At 42.4% G+C, this 19,368-nt stretch overlaps 1 protein-coding gene across 4 annotated transcripts in view; it reads left to right on the top strand.

Annotated features, from left to right (window-relative positions):
- Positions 1-17,117, top strand: part of LOC126522830 (solute carrier organic anion transporter family member 74D-like) — a 181,316-nt gene extending 164,199 nt beyond the window's left edge. For 2 of the 4 annotated variants that reach the window (XM_050171659.3, XM_050171661.3), the window contains 6 exons: positions 5,093-5,257; positions 7,171-7,360; positions 7,722-7,869; positions 8,481-8,641; positions 10,726-10,790; positions 12,443-17,117. In XM_050171659.3, the coding sequence (XP_050027616.1) occupies positions 5,093-5,257; positions 7,171-7,360; positions 7,722-7,869; positions 8,481-8,641; positions 10,726-10,790; positions 12,443-12,759 (1,046 nt within the window). In that variant the 3' untranslated portion in view covers positions 12,760-17,117. Of the gene's footprint in view, positions 1-5,074; positions 5,258-7,170; positions 7,361-7,721; positions 7,870-8,480; positions 8,642-10,725; positions 10,791-12,442 lie in introns of all 4 variants that reach the window. The other 2 variants (XM_055066578.2, XM_050171660.3) reach the window with 1 other exon arrangement.
- The last annotated feature ends 2,251 nt before the right edge of the window (positions 17,118-19,368 follow it).

The following is a 19,368-nucleotide window of genomic DNA, read 5'->3' as shown; positions in this document are numbered from 1 at the left end:
AGTTCAAGAGAATCTGCTGTCGTTATGGTGACCGTTGAGCTTCCTACAGCTTGGCGTGGGCAGATTGCAGACCAATAATTTCTCTTTTGTCTGTCTTCCTGAAAAGAGAAATGTTGAAGTCATGACAAACATGCAAGCAAAAAATGGTGAAAAAAGTTAAGGTTTTAGTCCAATAAATGAACAAATCACGGTTCTAGGTGAAGTGTTAAGATATATATACCTTGTGAAGATTCTGGCCCTTGAGGTTACTTCCAGTTGTGACACATTCGCTGTTGACTTGTGCATCCAGAGACAATGGAGTCCAAAGGGGTGAACAAAGATGAGTAGCGTCTTTGAGGCTGGCGTTGAGAGAACAAGAAACAGCATAGATTACTGCAGTGGAAGTGTGGGTGAAGTTGGGATTCATGTCTGACCAGGTGCACACAACACTGTATGATGGAAAAGCATATATGCAACACTGTTTTGCCTGTGCATTTCCTGCAATGGTGTCCTTGTGTGGGTTGTACTTAGTCATGCATTGATTAGGTGACAATTGTTTCTGTCAGATACTAGTAATCAAAAAAATCAATGCAGTTATTTTATTATGTGTCAAATGCAATTAATCTAATTGTGTCATCGGAAGTGCTTTGGCCACTAGTGTGCAGTGAATTATCGCAGTGGATCATTATGTAGAAACAGCCCGAATTATTGCTGTACTCCATGTTAGGGATTTTACCAATATGGCAAAGTAGCAAGAGCCTCGTTTGAATTGCCTTTGAAGAGCGATAAACATGAAAGCAATAAAGAGCTTTAGGAAATGTCTTTGGAATCCACAACCTGCACATTTAAATATAGCTGCAAGTCTTGTAGCTTTTGAGGGGCCCTGAACCACCCCTCGGGTTTGGTGAAATAACATAGTCCGTGGGTGGCATACGCTGCTATGAACATCTCAGCCAAGTTTTGCTGTCGTACGTGGTGCGTGGAGCTTGCAAGCGGATTGCGCAGTCACCTTTCTCTCAAATGCTCTCTTTTCAACAGAAGGCCCTGTCTTTATTCTCTTCCGGATGCTTTATTTCGTCATCGGACACTTTATTTCATCGTTCCCTTAGACGGCTGCTGTTGGCAGATGGCTGACATAAAGCTGCGGTCGGCTACATGGCATAGATACCGTGGCGAGTTACCGCCACAAGTTCACTGGCTAAGCACACTGCAGCTCACTGAGGACAACTGCGTTTGGCTTACGTTTAGCAAGTCATAGGTGCCGAAATCGGAGGTAGTGGCTTCTATGTTAACATCCAAAATTGTAATTTGAACTGCGTGCCACGGTGACATTTAGAAGGCGGAGCGTTGTGGGCACGCCCCACTGCGTCGTAGCCTTCACAGTGCAAGGCATTGAAGTAGGAATGGGAGCACAGCAGAGGCCGTGTTTGACTGCCAATAACTCCGCTTCTGCTGTACGCACTGAAGTACTTCTTGCGGCAAAGTATATTTCAGAAATAGCCTATTTTCACTTCAAATGCCTTTCTCCACTTTGATAAAAAAGTGGTTCAGGGCCCCTTTAAGAAAGGACTACAGGAACCTGCTTTATCCACCTCGCATGCAAAGAAATTCTAAGTTGAAAATGCAGAGGAGTGCATTTTTACTCACTGGTGCACGTGCCCATAGGCTGCAAGGTTAATCCGCTTTTGTGGGTAGTCTCCTAGCAGACTGTGCTCAGTTTCAGTGATGAAGTTTCGCACCAGCTAACGCCCTTTTTCAAGCAACACATCATTGCCCGGCCAGACGTGGCAGATCACTAACTATAGAAGCTGTGCAGCTGTCATGCGAGTGAAATGCTGCAGCTGATAAAATTCACTGTCTTTAAACACGCTCGCTTGGTGGTGGCTGTCGAGAATTGGACGCATAAACTGGCTGAGATAATACTGTTATCAAGAGAAAACTGCTTTAAAATGAACCTGCATGATGCTGCTCAAAGAAAATGACCACCCCATTCGCAAATATTACCGCCTTACACTTTGAATCAATAAAGGTTCCGGACTGCAATCGATACCAATGGGTTGCTGCTTATCGCATGTCATTAGGGTCTCAGTACCTTGTTCCAAGTAATAAAGCACAGACGTTAAAAACAAAACTTCAATAAAAACGATGGACTACTCGTTTTTGTAAAAAATTACATCTTATCTGTTTGGCACATACTACAGCTATACTTGTAACAGATCAAATATTTAGCAGTGTTAAGCGCCCCTAGCAGAAAAAACCCGAATCAGAGTATGCGACCAAATTACAGTAGCTCCACTTGCATGCTTCATGCTGAAACCTCTGTGGACGATCGCTGGAAGTTCAGAGTGTTTTGGACCTGATTTGCATTGAGAACAGATACGCGACAGTGCGCTCATGCTCATAGATACCTTGGCACATATGACTTCATACTTTATTACTCACAGCGTTTCAAGATGCTTCAATATCTATGAACGTAATTGTTATATTTTTGGAGCTGTTAGATGAGCACAAAAAGGAAAGAAAAAGCACATTCTCACATGATATGAATTTGCCTCACTGAGAGTTGATGGCACCACGCCGTAGCTGCGTTGCTGCAGGCATGCCGACGCAAGGCAGCTTGAGCGCGCAATAACAGAGGGGAGCTGATCACCGGGATTGCGGCGCGCTTCGGGGCATACGAGTTGTGCTGCACTGTTCACGCATTTGTGGACATGCGGATGCGAGCTTGTGCAAGTCAGCATGCGTACATGTGTTCTGGCCTTTATGGTTGGGGTGCTTTGAACGCTCTTGTTCAGTGCGTCTCCCATCCATAGAATTTAATATTTGCTCCTTAAGTGTGTGTTTGTTTGCGTTAAGTCACCGTGGATGTATCTTTGTTGTTCAAGTTGAGGCTTCTGACGGTGACTACCATCAGATTTGAAAGTTTGAAGGTGCTGAATTTGAGAAAATTCAAAACTTTGTCTCAGTGAAATCATCTGCTTTCGAATCGAAATGTGCAGTAAATATTTGTCGCTATAAACCTTACATCTATCACCTAAATTTCAAGCTGGGACATAAAGTTCTGAGGAAGTGTAACATTCTTGAAAATTCCCTACTGCAAAAGATTTTGTAGCTGGCTGTACATCTGCTATTTTGAGTGAATGATATTGCTGGCAAATAAGTTGTTTGTGTTGGTGGTGTAATATAGTTACTTTGACTAAAACTAGCAGCCTGATGTAAAAGCATATTTAGGCATCTCATATTCTCATTTATTCTATTTCTGAGTAAGCGCCAATTTACAGCTAACTGTATGAGACACCTGTTTAACCTTGTAGTGCCCAAACACCGTTCCACATCAAGGAAAACTGGGACAACTTCTCCAGCTTTATTTCTGTCCATGGAGAGTACATTTCTTCAAAAATAAAGAAATGGTGAAAGGTTATTTTTGTTTAAATTGGATTAGTAATTTAGTAACTAATTGATTAGTCATTGGTTTGCTGAACTATCCAAAACTGAAAGCATGCTCCAGTGTATCAAGAATGCTACTATAGGCTATGCATTAAGTTTCCAATACATAAATCAGAATTTTGTGGTATCAAACTCAGGATTACATACATTGCAAATGCAATTTTCCCGTTGCTGGTGCTCTCAGTATCCTATAAATTGCCACTGTAACCTTTACTTTATTCAGCAGAATACTCGGACACATGCTGCTGTGAACTTTCAATGTGCAAATGCGCTCCCTTACATAAAGTGAGTCGCAGTTTTCTGAAAGGCAAAACATTGACAGTGATAGCAAAGTATTCGACAACTGCACGAAGCTAAGTTCAGTCTTTTTCTGCTGTATAAGTTGCAGTAAACATTCCCTCATTAATTAATTTAGCAAGCATGGCGTCACGCACGTGCGGGCAAGCATGAACATATCTTACTCGATCATCGTGAACGCTCGCTGTCACAATGCTGATGCGATGAAGAGCATTAGCAGCGGTGAGCGAATTCGCCTTCGTACGGCCTCTCGCTTACACACGAACTAGGCTCGTGAAAAACACCGCGCACACAATACCATGCACCGCTCAGGTAGCCTAGCCTTTGCCCACACCGTAGATTGCCTCCAAGATAGGGCTTTTCGTGGCTGCCCTCAATGGCGCGAAGTGCAGGCATGGTGGGAGTAGAAGAGGAGATGCTTGCTTACCTGTCCCCCCCCCCCTCCTCCTCCTCCTATCCCGGCACACCTTTTAGTGCTCATCTCCCCTCGGTCGTCTCCCCACCTCATTTCCCTTAAGTGCTCAACTCCTTTAGGATGTGCGCTTAGGTGCGCATCCTTAGGTGCCTCCCTCCCGTGTGCCCTTGATGATATGCCTCTTACGAAGCCATCATCATTCTCGCCCCACTCTCGCTTGTTTCTCCTTGCACATACAGCATACCCAGCGTGGCTGCAATCTTATTGCATCTCGTCTTTATGGGAAACCTCATGTCGGCACCGACGATGGTGGCGAAAATTTGCCTGGAGTCTCCATGTAATTGCTGTCGCAATAAAAGTAATGGGATACGAGTGTAGACATTGTCATGTAGAACAAATAGTTCTAGATACAGTACGCCAATTGTTGGCTCCTTCCTTTTCTTTATAGTTTGTGCAATCAGGGTACTGAACATTGGAAACACACCATTTCCAGAGAATCAGGAACAGTGCAGGCATGGGATGAAAAAATACCTAGGATGAAGGAAATGCTGATCTTTAAAAGAAAACACATGGATGATGCATGCTTTTAAAGCCCAGCCTCCTTACACATTCTAGCAGCACCACACTTCACACCTTCTTCTACCTCTCCCTGTGCTGTTTCCTTCTGTTCAAGAATGTATACCAGCTAGCCCATGTTAGCGCTCCTGTGCATTGCATTTCACCATTTCAGGCATACGTTTTTATCAAATATAGTACGGTTTCATCTCGTGCGCTTCATTAAGGAACATAAAAGTGTCGTTCTACAGTGTGTAGCAGTGTTGAGTGACATGTTCAATGCTGCGTGTGCGTGCCTTGCTTTTGCTGCTTCTGCTTTACGCTGCATGCTTGCGTTTCTACATCTTGCTTTGCCTGGCTGCTACTTATAGCTTTCTATAGGTGCTCTTTCTCTTTCAGATTTCCCCACCGCCATTCGGCGCCTTCTGAAGAACGAGATCCTGCTGTACCGAACGGCCAGCAGCGTCCTTCACATCTTGCCAATCGCCGGTCTCTACACCTTTCTCCCAAAGTATTTGGAGAGCCAGTTTCGGCTTACCGAGACCAAGGCCAACATGATCACAGGTGAGTCACGGGAGCCATCTCTTCTAATGACTGCTGAGGTTAGCAGCAGCATTTTGACCTGCTTCTTGCCACAGCGTTGAGTGTAATTGCAGCATCACTTCCCACTTAAAGGACAACTGCAACTAAGTCTCTCTTAAGCTTAGTTAAATATGGGTACTAGATGTTACCAAAAGCAATTGTGGCAATGCTCTAAGGTTGCCTCATAGTGGATGACAGGCAGTCTTAGTGGTGTGCTGCATGAACACACGATCAGACAGACTCGATGTCAATCCCAGACTCTCATGTAGCCCACTGGAGGCTGTCCCAATGGTATTTTGTGCCTTTATATGCAGAATCAATGTAGAATTGCACTATGTGTGTGACGCAGCGAGCAGGCAGATCAGTTCAGATCTGGCCATGCTTGCTTTGCAGGCATGATACTTTGCAGGAAAGCTTGCAGGCTTGGCTCCTTTTCAGACAATCACATTTGGTGTCTTTCCAACAGGCATTTGCTCAGTGTTACTGTCATTAGCAGGGAGTTGGAAGAAAAGACAACACATTTGCCTACAAGTGTACTCAACTGTGTTATAATGTTATTTAGTCTTGAAAACACAGCTCTGTGGCAAGAAAAATAAAAGCTTAAGTATATTGGCGTTACTACTGTAACACAGCTATGGTTGTACTGAAATGATCTTTTAACTCACTGAAGATGGGTATCTTGTCTGAACTGTGTCTGTAAAACAGTTGCCAATATGCATCACTGTATATCAGCTGTAGCTGCTTCTGTTGGCTTGCAATGAAATGGTTATTTAAATGAATTGATGCTTAACCATTTATATTTTCGAAGGGCCTTCTAAGAGGCATTTTGCATTAGAGCGTTCAGTTTGTGTGAAAATTATGATGTAGCAGCCCTCACTGTAACTCCCCACATTCTTAACACTTGCATTTGCTCTCAATTTTTACTATACCATAGTGGCTCAGAGAGACCCACTCAACAACATTGATAATTTTTGTTTGCCTCTAAAGGCTATTATAACAGTTGCCAAATGTCAAACTTTCAAACGTCATGTTTGGTGTCTTTACACTCCGATCTAGAATGTGAAAGAGTTTTTAGCAAGGTTAGGAAGGTACACACCCAGTTTCGTGCCTCCATGTCAAAAGACAGTGGAGCAATATCTGGTCATGAGGCGTGCTCAGCCTCGCTCGGGGGAGCGCCACAAATGGGAATTCGGCAAAGACTTCGTCGGGAAGGCCAAAGCTGCAACGGTTGTAGAGTTAGCTTAGCCCTCAATATCCAAGGTGCAATGAGTTTGTTGTGACGCATTTCACCTAACCAAAAGTTTCTGAACAGTAAAACGGTATTTTAATATTTCCTTGTGCAATTGTAGCATTTTTTGGCATCTTGTGCAGTATCTTAAGTGGTCTGAGGTTGGTAGGTATGAACACGTGAACAACGCTAAATTCCAAGTGCACTTTCCGTTGTCGTTATTATGCAACTGCTTCATTGAGACAATTACAGAAGGATGGGCATGTTTGCTTGCCGACTGTGGGCTAGCCAAGCCAAGCCACTGGACAAAATGGGCGCGCACATTCAGAATTTGCAATTTCAAGTTGATTTGGCTGCATGTTTGCATTTTTTTCCCCCCCAGAATAGATACCTTAAGCTGTGAGCAAAACGTATTTGCTTTGCTGTGACCATCATCATATCAAATATGGCATTTTCTGTTTTGTTACAGCAGCAGAGTAGTCATTGAAGTATAGCATGGGCAACCAAATTTTATATTTACTTTGCTATATCCAATAATTCATGATATCTGTGTCCGTTGTTTTGCCCTTTGCCGTAACAATAAAGGTGGCACTTGTGAGAGTGTATAGCTGTTGTACATTGTGTCAATACTGAGAACAGTGCTGTTCTTCTCTTCTTGTCACCACAGGGTTTGCTGGCATTCTTGTCATGGGTGTGGGCATTTTTGCCAGCGGGACGTTTATGCGCAAGTACAAGCCAAATGCCCGCTTTGTTGCCAAATGGATTGCATTCACTGCCCTGGCGTACTCCATCGGCATGGTCATCCTCATGTGGGTGGGCTGCCCTCTTGGAGACTACGTCGGCCTCAATTCAGAACAGTAAGTACACAACGTGGAGACAGGCTTCGACTATAAAAGACCCCTTTCAACCTAAACAAGCAAGATAGAGGTTCACAGGAACAGACTTCAAGTGATCAAGACTGGCCGAACAAAAGAAGCAAATTCCAGGCTATAGCAGTCGCACTCTCATGGAAGCTTAATGCGAAAGCGCCACCATAATTTAGATTTAGCGGGACATCAAGGAAACACAAGTGGTCAAAGTTAACCCTGCGCCTATGCACTATTGTGTCTGCCATAACTCCTGCGATGATTTTGGACATTAAACCCCACAAGCTAAATTGAATCAAATGCACATCAAACAAATCCACTGCGTGTTTCTTCTTTCCTTTTCCTTCTGCAGCAGGGACTTGAACTTTCTACCTCCAGCATGCAACAGCACCTCGTGCGAGTGCAAGTCTGGGCTCTTTTCTCCTGTGTGCCATGATAGCGTGACCTACTTGTCTCCTTGCCTGGCTGGCTGCTCACAAGTCTCCGGCAGCGATCAGCAGGTGCGTTGCCCTGGGTCACTTTTTGCCATTGCCATCTACACATTAGCGCACCATATTGCGTTGGATTCGTAATGACTGGGCATTACTATACTCCCTCAGTAACTCTGTGCAATGCACTGAAAACGTTGGGGTGCACCAGCCAATCAGAAAAGATAATCGGGAGAGGTGCTTCTCCGTTATCCAACTCCTGTCACAATCTATGCGATGTACTGACTGAAATGTTGCCCCCACCATTCGCTTTTCATCGCATGGTCATTTTCAGCCCAGAGATGCCGCTCGCCAAACATGCGTCTGCATGACTTTTAAACAAATGTATGGGCACCAGCACGCAATGCTGCCAGAGCTCTAATGCCACAGTAACTCCAAATACTTGCCACTGCTGTCATTACTTTGCCCTTCGAGCGGAACTGTAATTTTTATTAATTCCACAATGCTATACATATTTATGGACTTGTATTTGTGAATGTGCAGGAAAGTGGCTACTGCTCTTTACAGGCTTCACTTTCGTGTAATGACCAATCCCTTTGACCGAGGGATCAGCCAATTTTTTTTAGCCCACCAAAGTTTTCATTTCGTTTTTTCTTTTCTCTTTCCTTTTTTTTCTGTTACAGCCAAATTTTAGCGACTGCCATTGTACAGGAACCAACGAAACCATTATCAATGGGTTCTGCTCCCTCGAGTGCAACAGCCTCACCTGGTACATCGTCATCTTCTCCGTTTTCGTGCTTATACACTCGACATCTGAAGTTGGGTCCATGCTGCTGACTCTCAGGTGAGAAAAGTGGTGCGCTATTTTGTGCAAGCTCTGAACACAGTTCCGCACACAGAGGCAGATCAACAGAAGTGCGAACAACTTGCCCACCTCGAAATTAGTTTGGCGTGTCCGACATATGCGCCGGTGGGCTCTGATTGGGTTTTTACAGCATTCTCTTCTGCTGTGCACCTCCTCACTTCTTTGCACCTTTGGAACATGCTCTGTCTCTGTCTCTCTCTACAAGCTGTTAGTGCCAAAACTTGCGCAATGCCTTAAGGACAGGGCAGCAAAAGACGAAAAAAGTGGAGAAACAAGTGCTGCCTTAGAACGGACAGTGTACGATGGCCAGTTGGGCCATGCCAACATCGTGAAACTTGACATCTGACATGTAAAACATGTCATCAAAGTGCGTCAGCTTGGGTTCTTGTGGCTGGAGAAAGATGTTACAGGCCCATTGTGCCAAGAGCATTGCACTATTGTCGGTGCTGCCGCAGTGCTGCTGCAGGACCGCAGTGCCTGCTAGGAATAACTGATAAGCTTCAATGCCACCTAATAATGTGTTGGTTGGGTAGGCACATTGAATTGGTAAGACGCAAGTTGGACTGCCCTAAAAGGCATGTCGGCAATCTTGTCTATCCACACTCTGCGGTTGTGTGTTTGTTGCCAAAATGACGTTTTACCTTTAGCTTGGAACATGGTGAAGAGTCCTCGCTAGACAGTGCTCCGACAAGTGACTGAGGATATTATTCTTTACGCGCTGCAGAAAGCTTACAGTAATGTTAAAATACATGCCTGCCCTTCAGCATCTTGAAATCCCCTCCAGATTTCGCATTTATTGCAATGCAACAATAAACATAATGATGACTGGCCCAATTACTTCAAACCTCGTGACTAAGCATTGGCTTCAGCAGGACCAAAAATGAAGGAGTCTTATTACTGAATAAAGTTTTTAACAATAACAATACTGATGAAAGCGTGGGATACTATTTGTTGGGGGAGGATGCCATCGTGCGAATACTGTGGTCTCTGGGAAATCGGTAGGGTACAATAGAATAACCTTGGAAGTCATGCTGATGACAAAGCTCAGTGCGATAACGGCTGGAGCAATGTGGGCCTCACTCTGTCGGCGCAGTGACAAAACTTTGAAGAGCATGGCAGAAACATTTCATGTAAAGGGTGATAAAGGCAGCGAAGGCAGCATTCGATTGCATGGCGCATTCAGAAACTTTTCATGTGGAAAGATTTGTTAGGTGATGCTCTGTAATGCCAGACACATTCCGCATCTTCTTTCAAGAGCATGTTACAGTGCCTCCTCATTCAACTGCACCTGCAAGTCCATCTCGTTTGTACAGTTTTCTTCATTATAACTAATTTTGTCATTGCTATGGTAGCCCGGAGATGGCATCATATGTTTATGTTTGAAATGATGGGGTCTTTCACCATTTATATTTACTGTGTATTGCACTGTATGTAGTGCTCTATGTGTTTGTGCTTTAGAGTTATGGACTAAATAAGAAATGCGCAATAAAATATGCCGAATATATTAATAAAGAAAATTCAATCTTGGCAAACAAAAGAAGGTCGTCAATTAAGAATGCCGGGACACAAAAAACAAATAAATAAAAAAATAAATGTGCTGGCAAGTTCTAATGCATTTCCAAAGCTTTTTACATGTTCAAATGTCATTTTGTTTTTTTTCTTATATGCAGATGGTGTAACCAAACTATTTTTTATGATGTATGTTCAAATAGGAATGTGTAATGTTATGCATGTTTGACTGTGTAACCAAGCAGACATTTAATGTACCTTCTCTGCTGTAATCCCTGACGATATTGGCAGTGTTCTTAAATGAATAAATGAATGAATGAATGAATGAATGAATGAATGAGGATGCAGTGTTGTGCAAGGTTTTTGTGTTTGTATATGAAACAATCAGTGTGAGTGTGTTGCATTATCAGGCTGAGAATTGTGCGAGTCTATAAATGTTTAAAACACTCAATGCTAACTGTGAGCATGTAAACATTCATTCCTTAATAATTTGCTGCTTATTTCACTTGACGATGTGCCCACACCTAAAGCATGAATCTTCCGCTGTTCTTCAGGTGTGTAGAATCGCATGACAAGGCCCTTGCACTGGGACTGATCCAGTTTGCCATTGGATTGTTTGGTAAGTATGAACTTCAAAAACGTGAGTGGTTTATTTCTTGCTGTTGTCAAACGAAGGGTTTCTCTGTAGCCAACGTTCGGCAAGAGGACTTGTCATTTTCAGGGCAAAAACTGCGTTCTCTGCCAGCGTTTAGATAGTTCACTCTCCCCCACCCCAATTGGGAGAGGAGAATGAGAGGGTTTTAAGAAGTAGAGGTGGCAAAAATGGAAAAGAATCTTCACGTTATTGCAGGCATAGTGGAACCGGTGGGCCTATTTTTCCCAGAAAACGGAAAATGAGAAGGGATACAGTTTTGACTGTACTGCCTGGCGCCCGTGTTCTTTATATTCAGGTGTCATAAATGTAGAATATTTTTTTTGACAGTACAATGAAATTTAGGTGATTTACCTACAAGGATGCACATTATCAGTTTTAGCAAGTGATTCTGATGTGTATTGATGTTTTAAAAATTTTACTCCGTATTTACTTTTTGGATGAATATTTGTAACCGGGTTTGTTATAGGGCTGTCCGGCTAATAAAAATGCGAAGAAACTTGGTGGCCGCAACTTCTTTTCAAAAACTCAATTTAAATCAAGTGAAACTGTTCAAAATGGTATGAAGAATTGAGTTATCTTGGGAGGTACTATTCACTCTGTGCCTCATTTGTGTTAGTCTAAAAATGTTGAGTGCAATCAAATTTAAATGAGATTTAGCCTCCTACAGCTACCACTTAGGAGCACCCGAGCTAAAGCTTCCTCTTATCTAAATACATGAAAAAGGAGAATTCGTTTTACTCAGCAACCACTGCACCAAATTTAACGAGGTTCGTTGCATTTAAAAGAAAAACCTAAAATCTAGTGAATGTTGGTTTCGAATTTTTTATTTAGATTGTCAATTTTTTATTAAAAATTGGCAAAAATAAAATATCTTTAGAAAACGAAACTACCAATTTTACAACTCTGTAACTCAGCAATGAAAAATGATATCACCATTATGTGAATTGCATTTAATAGTACATCTAAAGTGGACGAAATTGATATGTTACACACGAATCTGAAAAAAATTAATTATATATGTAAATACAACTTTTCCAGAACCTTTGTGCACAAAGTAACAAATTCATGTATAATATAAAATTACATATCAAATTTGTCCGCTTTCAGTGGTCTAGTGGATGACGTTTACAGAACCGCGATATCTGTTCTTGATTCAGAGCTATTTGTAAACTTCGTGCTTCTATTTTTCTTTCTAACTTTCAAATTTTTGAAAATCTTTTTAACAAAATTAAGGCCCTAAATTGAAATTCCGCTTCCAACAGTCACTATAATTTAACTTTCTCTCTCAAGTTCAACAAATTTCATTAAAATTGGTCCAGGGGTTCTCTCAGAAAAAAGTTTTTTGCATTTTACATGTATTTGACTAGGCCGCTTCAGAGTTGGGCCAGAGCTAACTAAAGCTTCCTCTTAATGGCAAATATAGTTAGAAATCAAGAAGGTAATTGAAGCTAGTCAAAAGCAGCTTGGCCTTGCATGGTACCTTTCTAGCAATGATATTAACTGACCAGGCGCTGTTCCATCAAACTCACTTGAGTACATCACAACTGCCGCTGAAAAGTTTCAATCACTCTGGCTCGCTAAGCTATGTCTTACTGGTCTTGTGCGCTGGTCTGCAGGGAATGTGCCTTGTCCCATTATCTACGGTGCGGTCGTCGACTCGGCCTGTCTCTTCTGGGAGGACAACTGTGGCGAGCCTGGGGCGTGCCGTGTCTACGACCCCACCAAGTTTCGCATGGTGTTCCACGGAGTCACAGCTGTCATCATGTTTGTGGCCTTCCTCGTGGATGCCGTCGTCTGGTACAAGGCCAGCTCCATCCATATTCACGAAGAGGAAGAGGCCAAGGATGCCGCCGTTACAACGGCAACGAACGACGTGGCTTCCTCGTCCCCGACAATTCCGATAGAGCACCCTGAAACCGAGTCGTGCGTGTGAGCGAGGCACCCACCTCCATCTCTGCAAGAGTTTAGGGCTTTACGTCAAGAAGGATGACGCTGTGGTTACACTGGGCCTCTGACTCTCGCCTTCTTTGTTTTTTTCTTCTCTTCCTCTTCTGGTGGAAGTAGTTTGGGCAGTGCTCATGATGAGCCCTTCAGATCATTGGTGCAGCAATTGTTCAGTCTTCACTGTGCTTGTAGAGCCGTCAGTTGAAAGAACCAATCTGTAGCCCATTTGGATACTTTCCTGCTGCAGTGCTAGAAGTCTGAGGCCATTCGGTTCACGTAGGGACAAGAAACACCGCGTGTCCAAAGTACCAGTCTTAGGTACCTTCTGCCCTAGATATACCCCGCCTTTGCGTGGCCCATGTGATTCTTGAAATGAGTTTGGAAGTGTCGGTTTCCAAATTTCACATACATGTTGTCTGTTAGTGCGGCCCTAATGTGTTGCTGTTGTGAGGCTGACAGTGTCAGTGGTTGCACCACAACAGGCGCCGGACCACCTGTGGCTTTTTTTTTCACAGTTGCTGCGCAGAATCGGTGAGACGGAGAGTGCGACTCTGGACACTTGCTGCATTTGAGGTTGCATTGCCATGCGGCTTTCTTTTTGAGACCGCACCGTTCACGCTCCATGAACGGACTCCAGTATGGACTTCGACAGAACTCGTCCCACCAGTTTGAGTAGGGAAGAGGAGGAGGACCCACGTTGTTTGCATCGCTGGACGATAGTGTGCACGTTTGTGTTATATAAGAATGACTCCATGCTGTGTGTTGTGGCTTGTCGTGCGATGGTGAAATCACACTCCCGTAACCGCGGGGGTTCTTGTTGCTGGATCAGCGTGAGAAAGGCAGCTTTTTCGGATGTGCACATGGACTCTGTTGTTTAGGAGGTTGCTGTTACCCCTTTTTTACTTTTTTTTTACCATCTAGATTTGTTATGCTGCTGAGTTAGTTACTTGAGCGAGAGAGAGAGAGAAACCTGAATGAAACAATTTCAGTGGAATGTAGTGTTGCATTGCTGAGATGCGAGTGTTGTTTATTAAACAGAGCGCTGATTGTCCCTGCACGCAGTTGGAGAAAGAAAACGCACAACTATGGGAGAGCTTGTTTCCTGTTCTCTTTTTTCCCCCCTATTTGTGCATATTCTGTCCCCTTCCCTCGTTTTTGAGTTTAGTAATATATGAGACCTGTTTGACAAAGTAGTGTTCCTTTTCGTTGGGTGAAAGTCATCCAAACTGTGTCGCGCAATGCTGTTTGTAAGCTTCTGACGTCAGACCGAGTAATTTATCACAGCTCCAGCATTTGGAGTGCGTATCAAGTGAAAAAAAATCACCAAGGTGAATGTTGCACCTAACTCTCTATGTTTACGGTACCTCCCTAAAAATTTTATATCAAATTTTTTTACTGTTAGAGGTGGCCCTGAGCTTAGATTAATGATTGAAGTGAACCCGTTATTTAAGCTGCAGTATTTTTTAAATAAGTGCTTGCACATGATGAAACAGTGCACATGGAAATCATTAAAGAGATCTTATTGTTAAGCTATGTTACTCGCTCAAAGCAAATGAGAGCAGTATTTGCTTGTTTGAGAATTCTAAAAATCCACACCTACCCCTACGTGCCTGCATGCAATCACTAAGGCAAATCTGATATGTCAATCTTTCTGAAATACTCTCTGGCCAGAGGAACTTGTCCTGCTGAAGACAGGCATTGAGTTCACTTGGGCTACTTGTTTACGGCACAGTTTTAAATAGTGTGCAAGAGGTGCCTCATGTGACTGAGAGCCGGTACAGCTGTTTTATTGCAAATGCACCTTTTATGCCACTCCCTACACGAACACCACATGAACACCGTGGAAAACATTTATGGTTTACCGGTTAATTTGATCAGGGAAGGGGAGTCTGTGGAATGGTTACAGTTATGTTTGTGTACCGTTAGTTCCTTATCAGGCATGCTCCTTTCGCTCTTGATGTTTGCCCTGATGCATACATTTGTGAAGCACAGTATAGTCTACTGTTAAAGGGCACACCCACTTGTTATTTGGCTACCAATTAAAACTGAATTATAACATGAAGGCATTGATACTGTTTTTTAATTCATAGATGTTAGCCTTAACATGTCCTAGCAGCCATATTTTTGCTCCCGACGTAGATATGTATAGGTTATGTTGGCTTTATTACCGGCTAGGTGTTCACTTTTAGAGTGTACCGTCCTGTACGTGCAGCACTCCTTGCAGATGTTCTGCTTGTTTGGTGGTGGTGTTTTTTTTTGAAGAACACTAAATGTTGTGTCACCCACAGGGACAGGTAAGCTAATATTGTGTCTTGGCTTACTCGTGCTCCAATTCTGTTCTAAGGTGGCATTCAATGTAAGGTGGCATTCAGTATCAGGTTTAGCAAGCAATTGCCGTCCGCTGTCCCAGACTAAAGCAACTTGATTCTACAACCCACCGCCACCACACCAATACTTGCCTGTTCTTACATGAATGAATTGTACATCTCCTCTGCGGCAACATCGTATTAATAAAGTTCACTTTCTCATTGAAAGTAATTGGTGTACAGTCAAATCTCGTTTTAACAAACAAAAGAAGGCTATAACAAATAATCAGATATAACAAAGTAAATCTAAAACATTTCTCACTGATAAGAGCATGTAATGCATATATGCTCATTACAAATATTTGATGTAACGAAGGTATTCCTGTGTCGGATGTGGCTTTGTTGTTGCGAGATTCGGCTGTAAAACCTGCAGCTTGCACAATCTGAATTGCAGCATTTAATGCCGAATCAGGGTCTCTCCTGTGTTGTGAGTAATGTCCGTACACTGCATAACTGTAATTGTACACATGTACCCCTGGCGTAATGCAGGCTTACGTACGTGGGATGTAAGCTCATGGGTATTGTCTCTTGTACGCACATGTAAAAGCGGACTCTTGTCAATAGCAGCATGTTGGAGTTTACTACTGCTAGGCGTGCTTTGTCATAAGCATTCCCCTCTACAAGAAATCTACAGAAGAAAAAAAAGGTGCTGTTGATGAAAGCACGTTAAGAAATCAAAATGTTTTGTAAATATGTATGTGTGTCTGTAAATGTGTATGTGTGCATGAATGTTAGTTGTTGCTGGAGATGTGTTATAGAGAGTTTTATAACATGTGGCTTAAGAGACATCTACGGAAGAAAGAAATTTAAGCATTTTTCTTTTTTTGGCCAAGCCTGTTGAAAAACATTTTTCACCAAAGAAACACGTGTGCTTACAAAATATGAATCATGCCACGCTGTTAACAGCGAAAGAAATTGTTTCTTTGTTCTTAGCTTCTGCTGATAGAATGCTTCTTTTAGGCATGTTTTTCATAGTAGTATTTAACCAACGCGCTTACCATACAACATTGCATCATTGCATCTGTCCTATAGGTGCAGACTTGGAATTCGACGTGAAGTTTTTACGCATTTTTTGCCTTTTTATGAATAAGCATTTCCTTCATTGTCACGTCAGGTAGGACAAGTATTCTGCTTTGTGGCTAGCAAAAATTCTTTGTACAGCAGCTGGGACGTGAAAAGTACTTGCATTTGGCTAAGCGTTCAGTACTGGCTACTACGTAGCAGTGTACGAGCAGCTTGCGAGACGTTGTCAGAGAAGCAGCTTTAACACTATAAAAACCCAGCGCTTTTCCAATTCGGAATGCCCGATCTTGCTGCCCGCTTAATGCACGCGTCACAGCATCTTGGTTTGTAACGTTTTTTTCCCTTCATTTATCTTTGCGATCATTAAGATGCACATTATTTGCATAGTATACGTCTACGATCACAGTAAACTTGATTGTGATGCCGAGTTAGTTGTACACCTGTCCTCGATGGGACCTTATTTTTGTAAAAAAGAAAACATGCAATGAAAATGTGGAATAGTATATTTGATTGTTTAAAGTCACATAAATAAATAAGGTAGTTTTCTAAACAAATGAGAAAATTGCTGGTACAAGCTTCGACGTGTAACAGGGAATGTTCGAAACAGAATTCACACAGTGTTCGACATTCTAGGGAAGGGCAGTTGGTGAAAGCATAGCAAAAGCATAGTCACATTGTTTATTCAGGTGATGAGTGTCGTGGTGCTTTGTTTATACATGCTGTTTCTATTGAAACACTGACGGGGTGTATATGACAATTAGCATTGAGACGTGTTTAGTAGTTTTTGATGAGGTTTTCTGAGCAAGTCGTTTTCAACATGTTGGTTATTGTTGTTTCTTTTCACCCTTGTAGGACTGGCCTAAATGCCAAATACCCTAAATTCATAGCGCGAAATTGTGAAATGGACCGTTTGTTGTCAGAATTGTGAACACAAAATAAAACACCTTACTGACTCTTATCACCACCTATAAGTGTCTTTTTGTTGGCAGTTGATAATTAAAGAGCTGATTGGTACAAGAAGTGCTGTTGGTGGTTCCAGCTGTCTGATTATATATTTCAGTAAAGCCTCAATAAAACAAAATTGTAGAAGGAGCCAATAATACTCTTATAACCATTATTTCATTATAAACATTTGTCCACTCTCATAACCAACATTGACCATTGGGGGGGGGATTACAATTACTTTTTCATACTTATTACTTTATTATAATTACCTGTTTTGTTATGACGAGGTTTTGCTGTATGAAAGCCTATGTACTGCTGTCCCAGGGGTGATGCTACCATTTTATAAAATTTTACACGACATTAGTGATAATGTATTAGCTTTAGGTAAAAATGTGCTGCTTAGAAGCAGATCAAGTACATGTTTAATGAAATTGTGCTCAGCATCTTTCTGGCAGGATCACAAATATATTTGGCAGATTCTAGTGAATTTTAATGCTGTTTTAGGGTAATCTGCAAGAAGAAAACGCAACACTGATTATCAGTGCCCAAGTTTAAACGCCTGTTGATACACTCTTGCATCACATTCTATCGGGTGTTCTTACTATAGAGAGCTTTTAAAGACTGCCTGCAGCACAATTCTGATCCTTGAGGTGGATTGCTCGAAGAAGCAGACATTACTTGGGCCAGACATGAAGATGTGTAATTTACTAAACAGAATTTCACTAACTTTTCATTTAACTAAATACTTGGTGGCACATATTGCGATTTATCAATTGGAGCTGGTGAGTTCGCACAGTGTATCCACTGGAACGAATTCTCAGGACAACATCACTTTCAAGATATTTATTTTGAAGTGTACAACGAAATACATAGGCATTCCAGTAATGCTTGTCCTTCAGTGCATAAAATGGCGTGCTCTTAAAAATTCAAGTGAGACACCAGTGCATTTTGACCACAAGTGTGACAGCGCATGCCTTGAACGTGGTGCCATCCTTGGAAGTCATTTTAAATCAATATTGCTTTAAGAATTTCTGGCTACAATCAATAAATTGCAGTATGATGCTGTAATGTAATTAATTTAATACCTAATTTTTGAAATTTTGTTAATTAATCCAATATGCATTTTTATTTCTCAAGGAAGTAATGTCCATCTCCAGTTCATGTAATTCAGTTCACAGATTAGAATTGGGCTATCTGCCATAAGTGATTTAGAAATTCTGTGGAGTCTAAAAAGAATGCCATGTTTCATAAAGCATTACGGTTTTCATAAAATATTTAAATAAAGCACACTCAGCGTCATGAACTGACATTGCACAAACATTTACGCATATATGAATCACATTTTTATTTAATCATATTTCTTGTGTGCATGTTGCTATATGATTTATTTCTGGTTTAACTGTTCCTGAGCTAGCTTTTTTATGAATTGATAAAGTTGATAGTGGATTGAAGCGAACATTCATTATTGACATAATGGAACACTGCGATGTGAAGCAATATCTATACTGTCCACACAGATGCAAACAATTGTCTGTTTAAACACTTGGTTCACAGTGCAGTGCTCCATAGTGTCACAGAGCCAACCAGTCCACTACAACACATTATTTCACTACCGCTTTAGCAGAATCTCTGATAGAAAAATCGCAACACTGCTTACTTCGCGGGGACTTCATTTTTATCCCGGGTTCATTATGTGCATCCTGTTGCGAAAGTATCTAGTCCTCTTCTCTCGTCGCGGGATTGACACTAATGAGAAAATGTTCACCGACAATTACGATACTTCCCAACGCTAAATTTGAGCACAGTTCTATACGGGTTTTCATTTCACATCAATATTTTGTGTTGTGATTATATAAGTACACGGTTTGTATTAGGAATAGAATGCTGCGAGTAGTGTGGCTGGTGCGGACAGTCTGTCTCGTGCAACACACTGCAATCGGAGCGAAGTGTGGCGCGACTGCCTCGCTAATCGGGAGATCGCGAGAGGCAGCGCGTTGGCGCCGTTCACAGCCGCCGCCGCAGACAGACCTCCACTCGTGCAGCGCTTTGTTTCCATGTATGGCGCAGGCAGGTGTAGGTGGACGTGCTCGCCGCATGCCTTATCGATGGCGTCATCGGTGCACAGACGACGGCCCTAAAGCCGCTTAAACTTCGTAAAGTAGTGCCACGCTTTGAAGAATGCCGCCTCCTCCTCGCGCGCTCTGGCCGAGGCCGACGCCATGTCGCTATTGGCCTAATAGCATCACGTGGGCCCTCGCACCGTG

Source organism: Dermacentor andersoni, chromosome 6, assembly GCF_023375885.2.
Source record: "Dermacentor andersoni chromosome 6, qqDerAnde1_hic_scaffold, whole genome shotgun sequence".
NCBI classification, from domain to species: Eukaryota; Metazoa; Arthropoda; class Arachnida; order Ixodida; family Ixodidae; genus Dermacentor; species Dermacentor andersoni.
The sequence above is the reverse complement of the archived record's forward strand: the minus strand, read 5'-3'. Positions and strand labels throughout refer to the sequence as shown.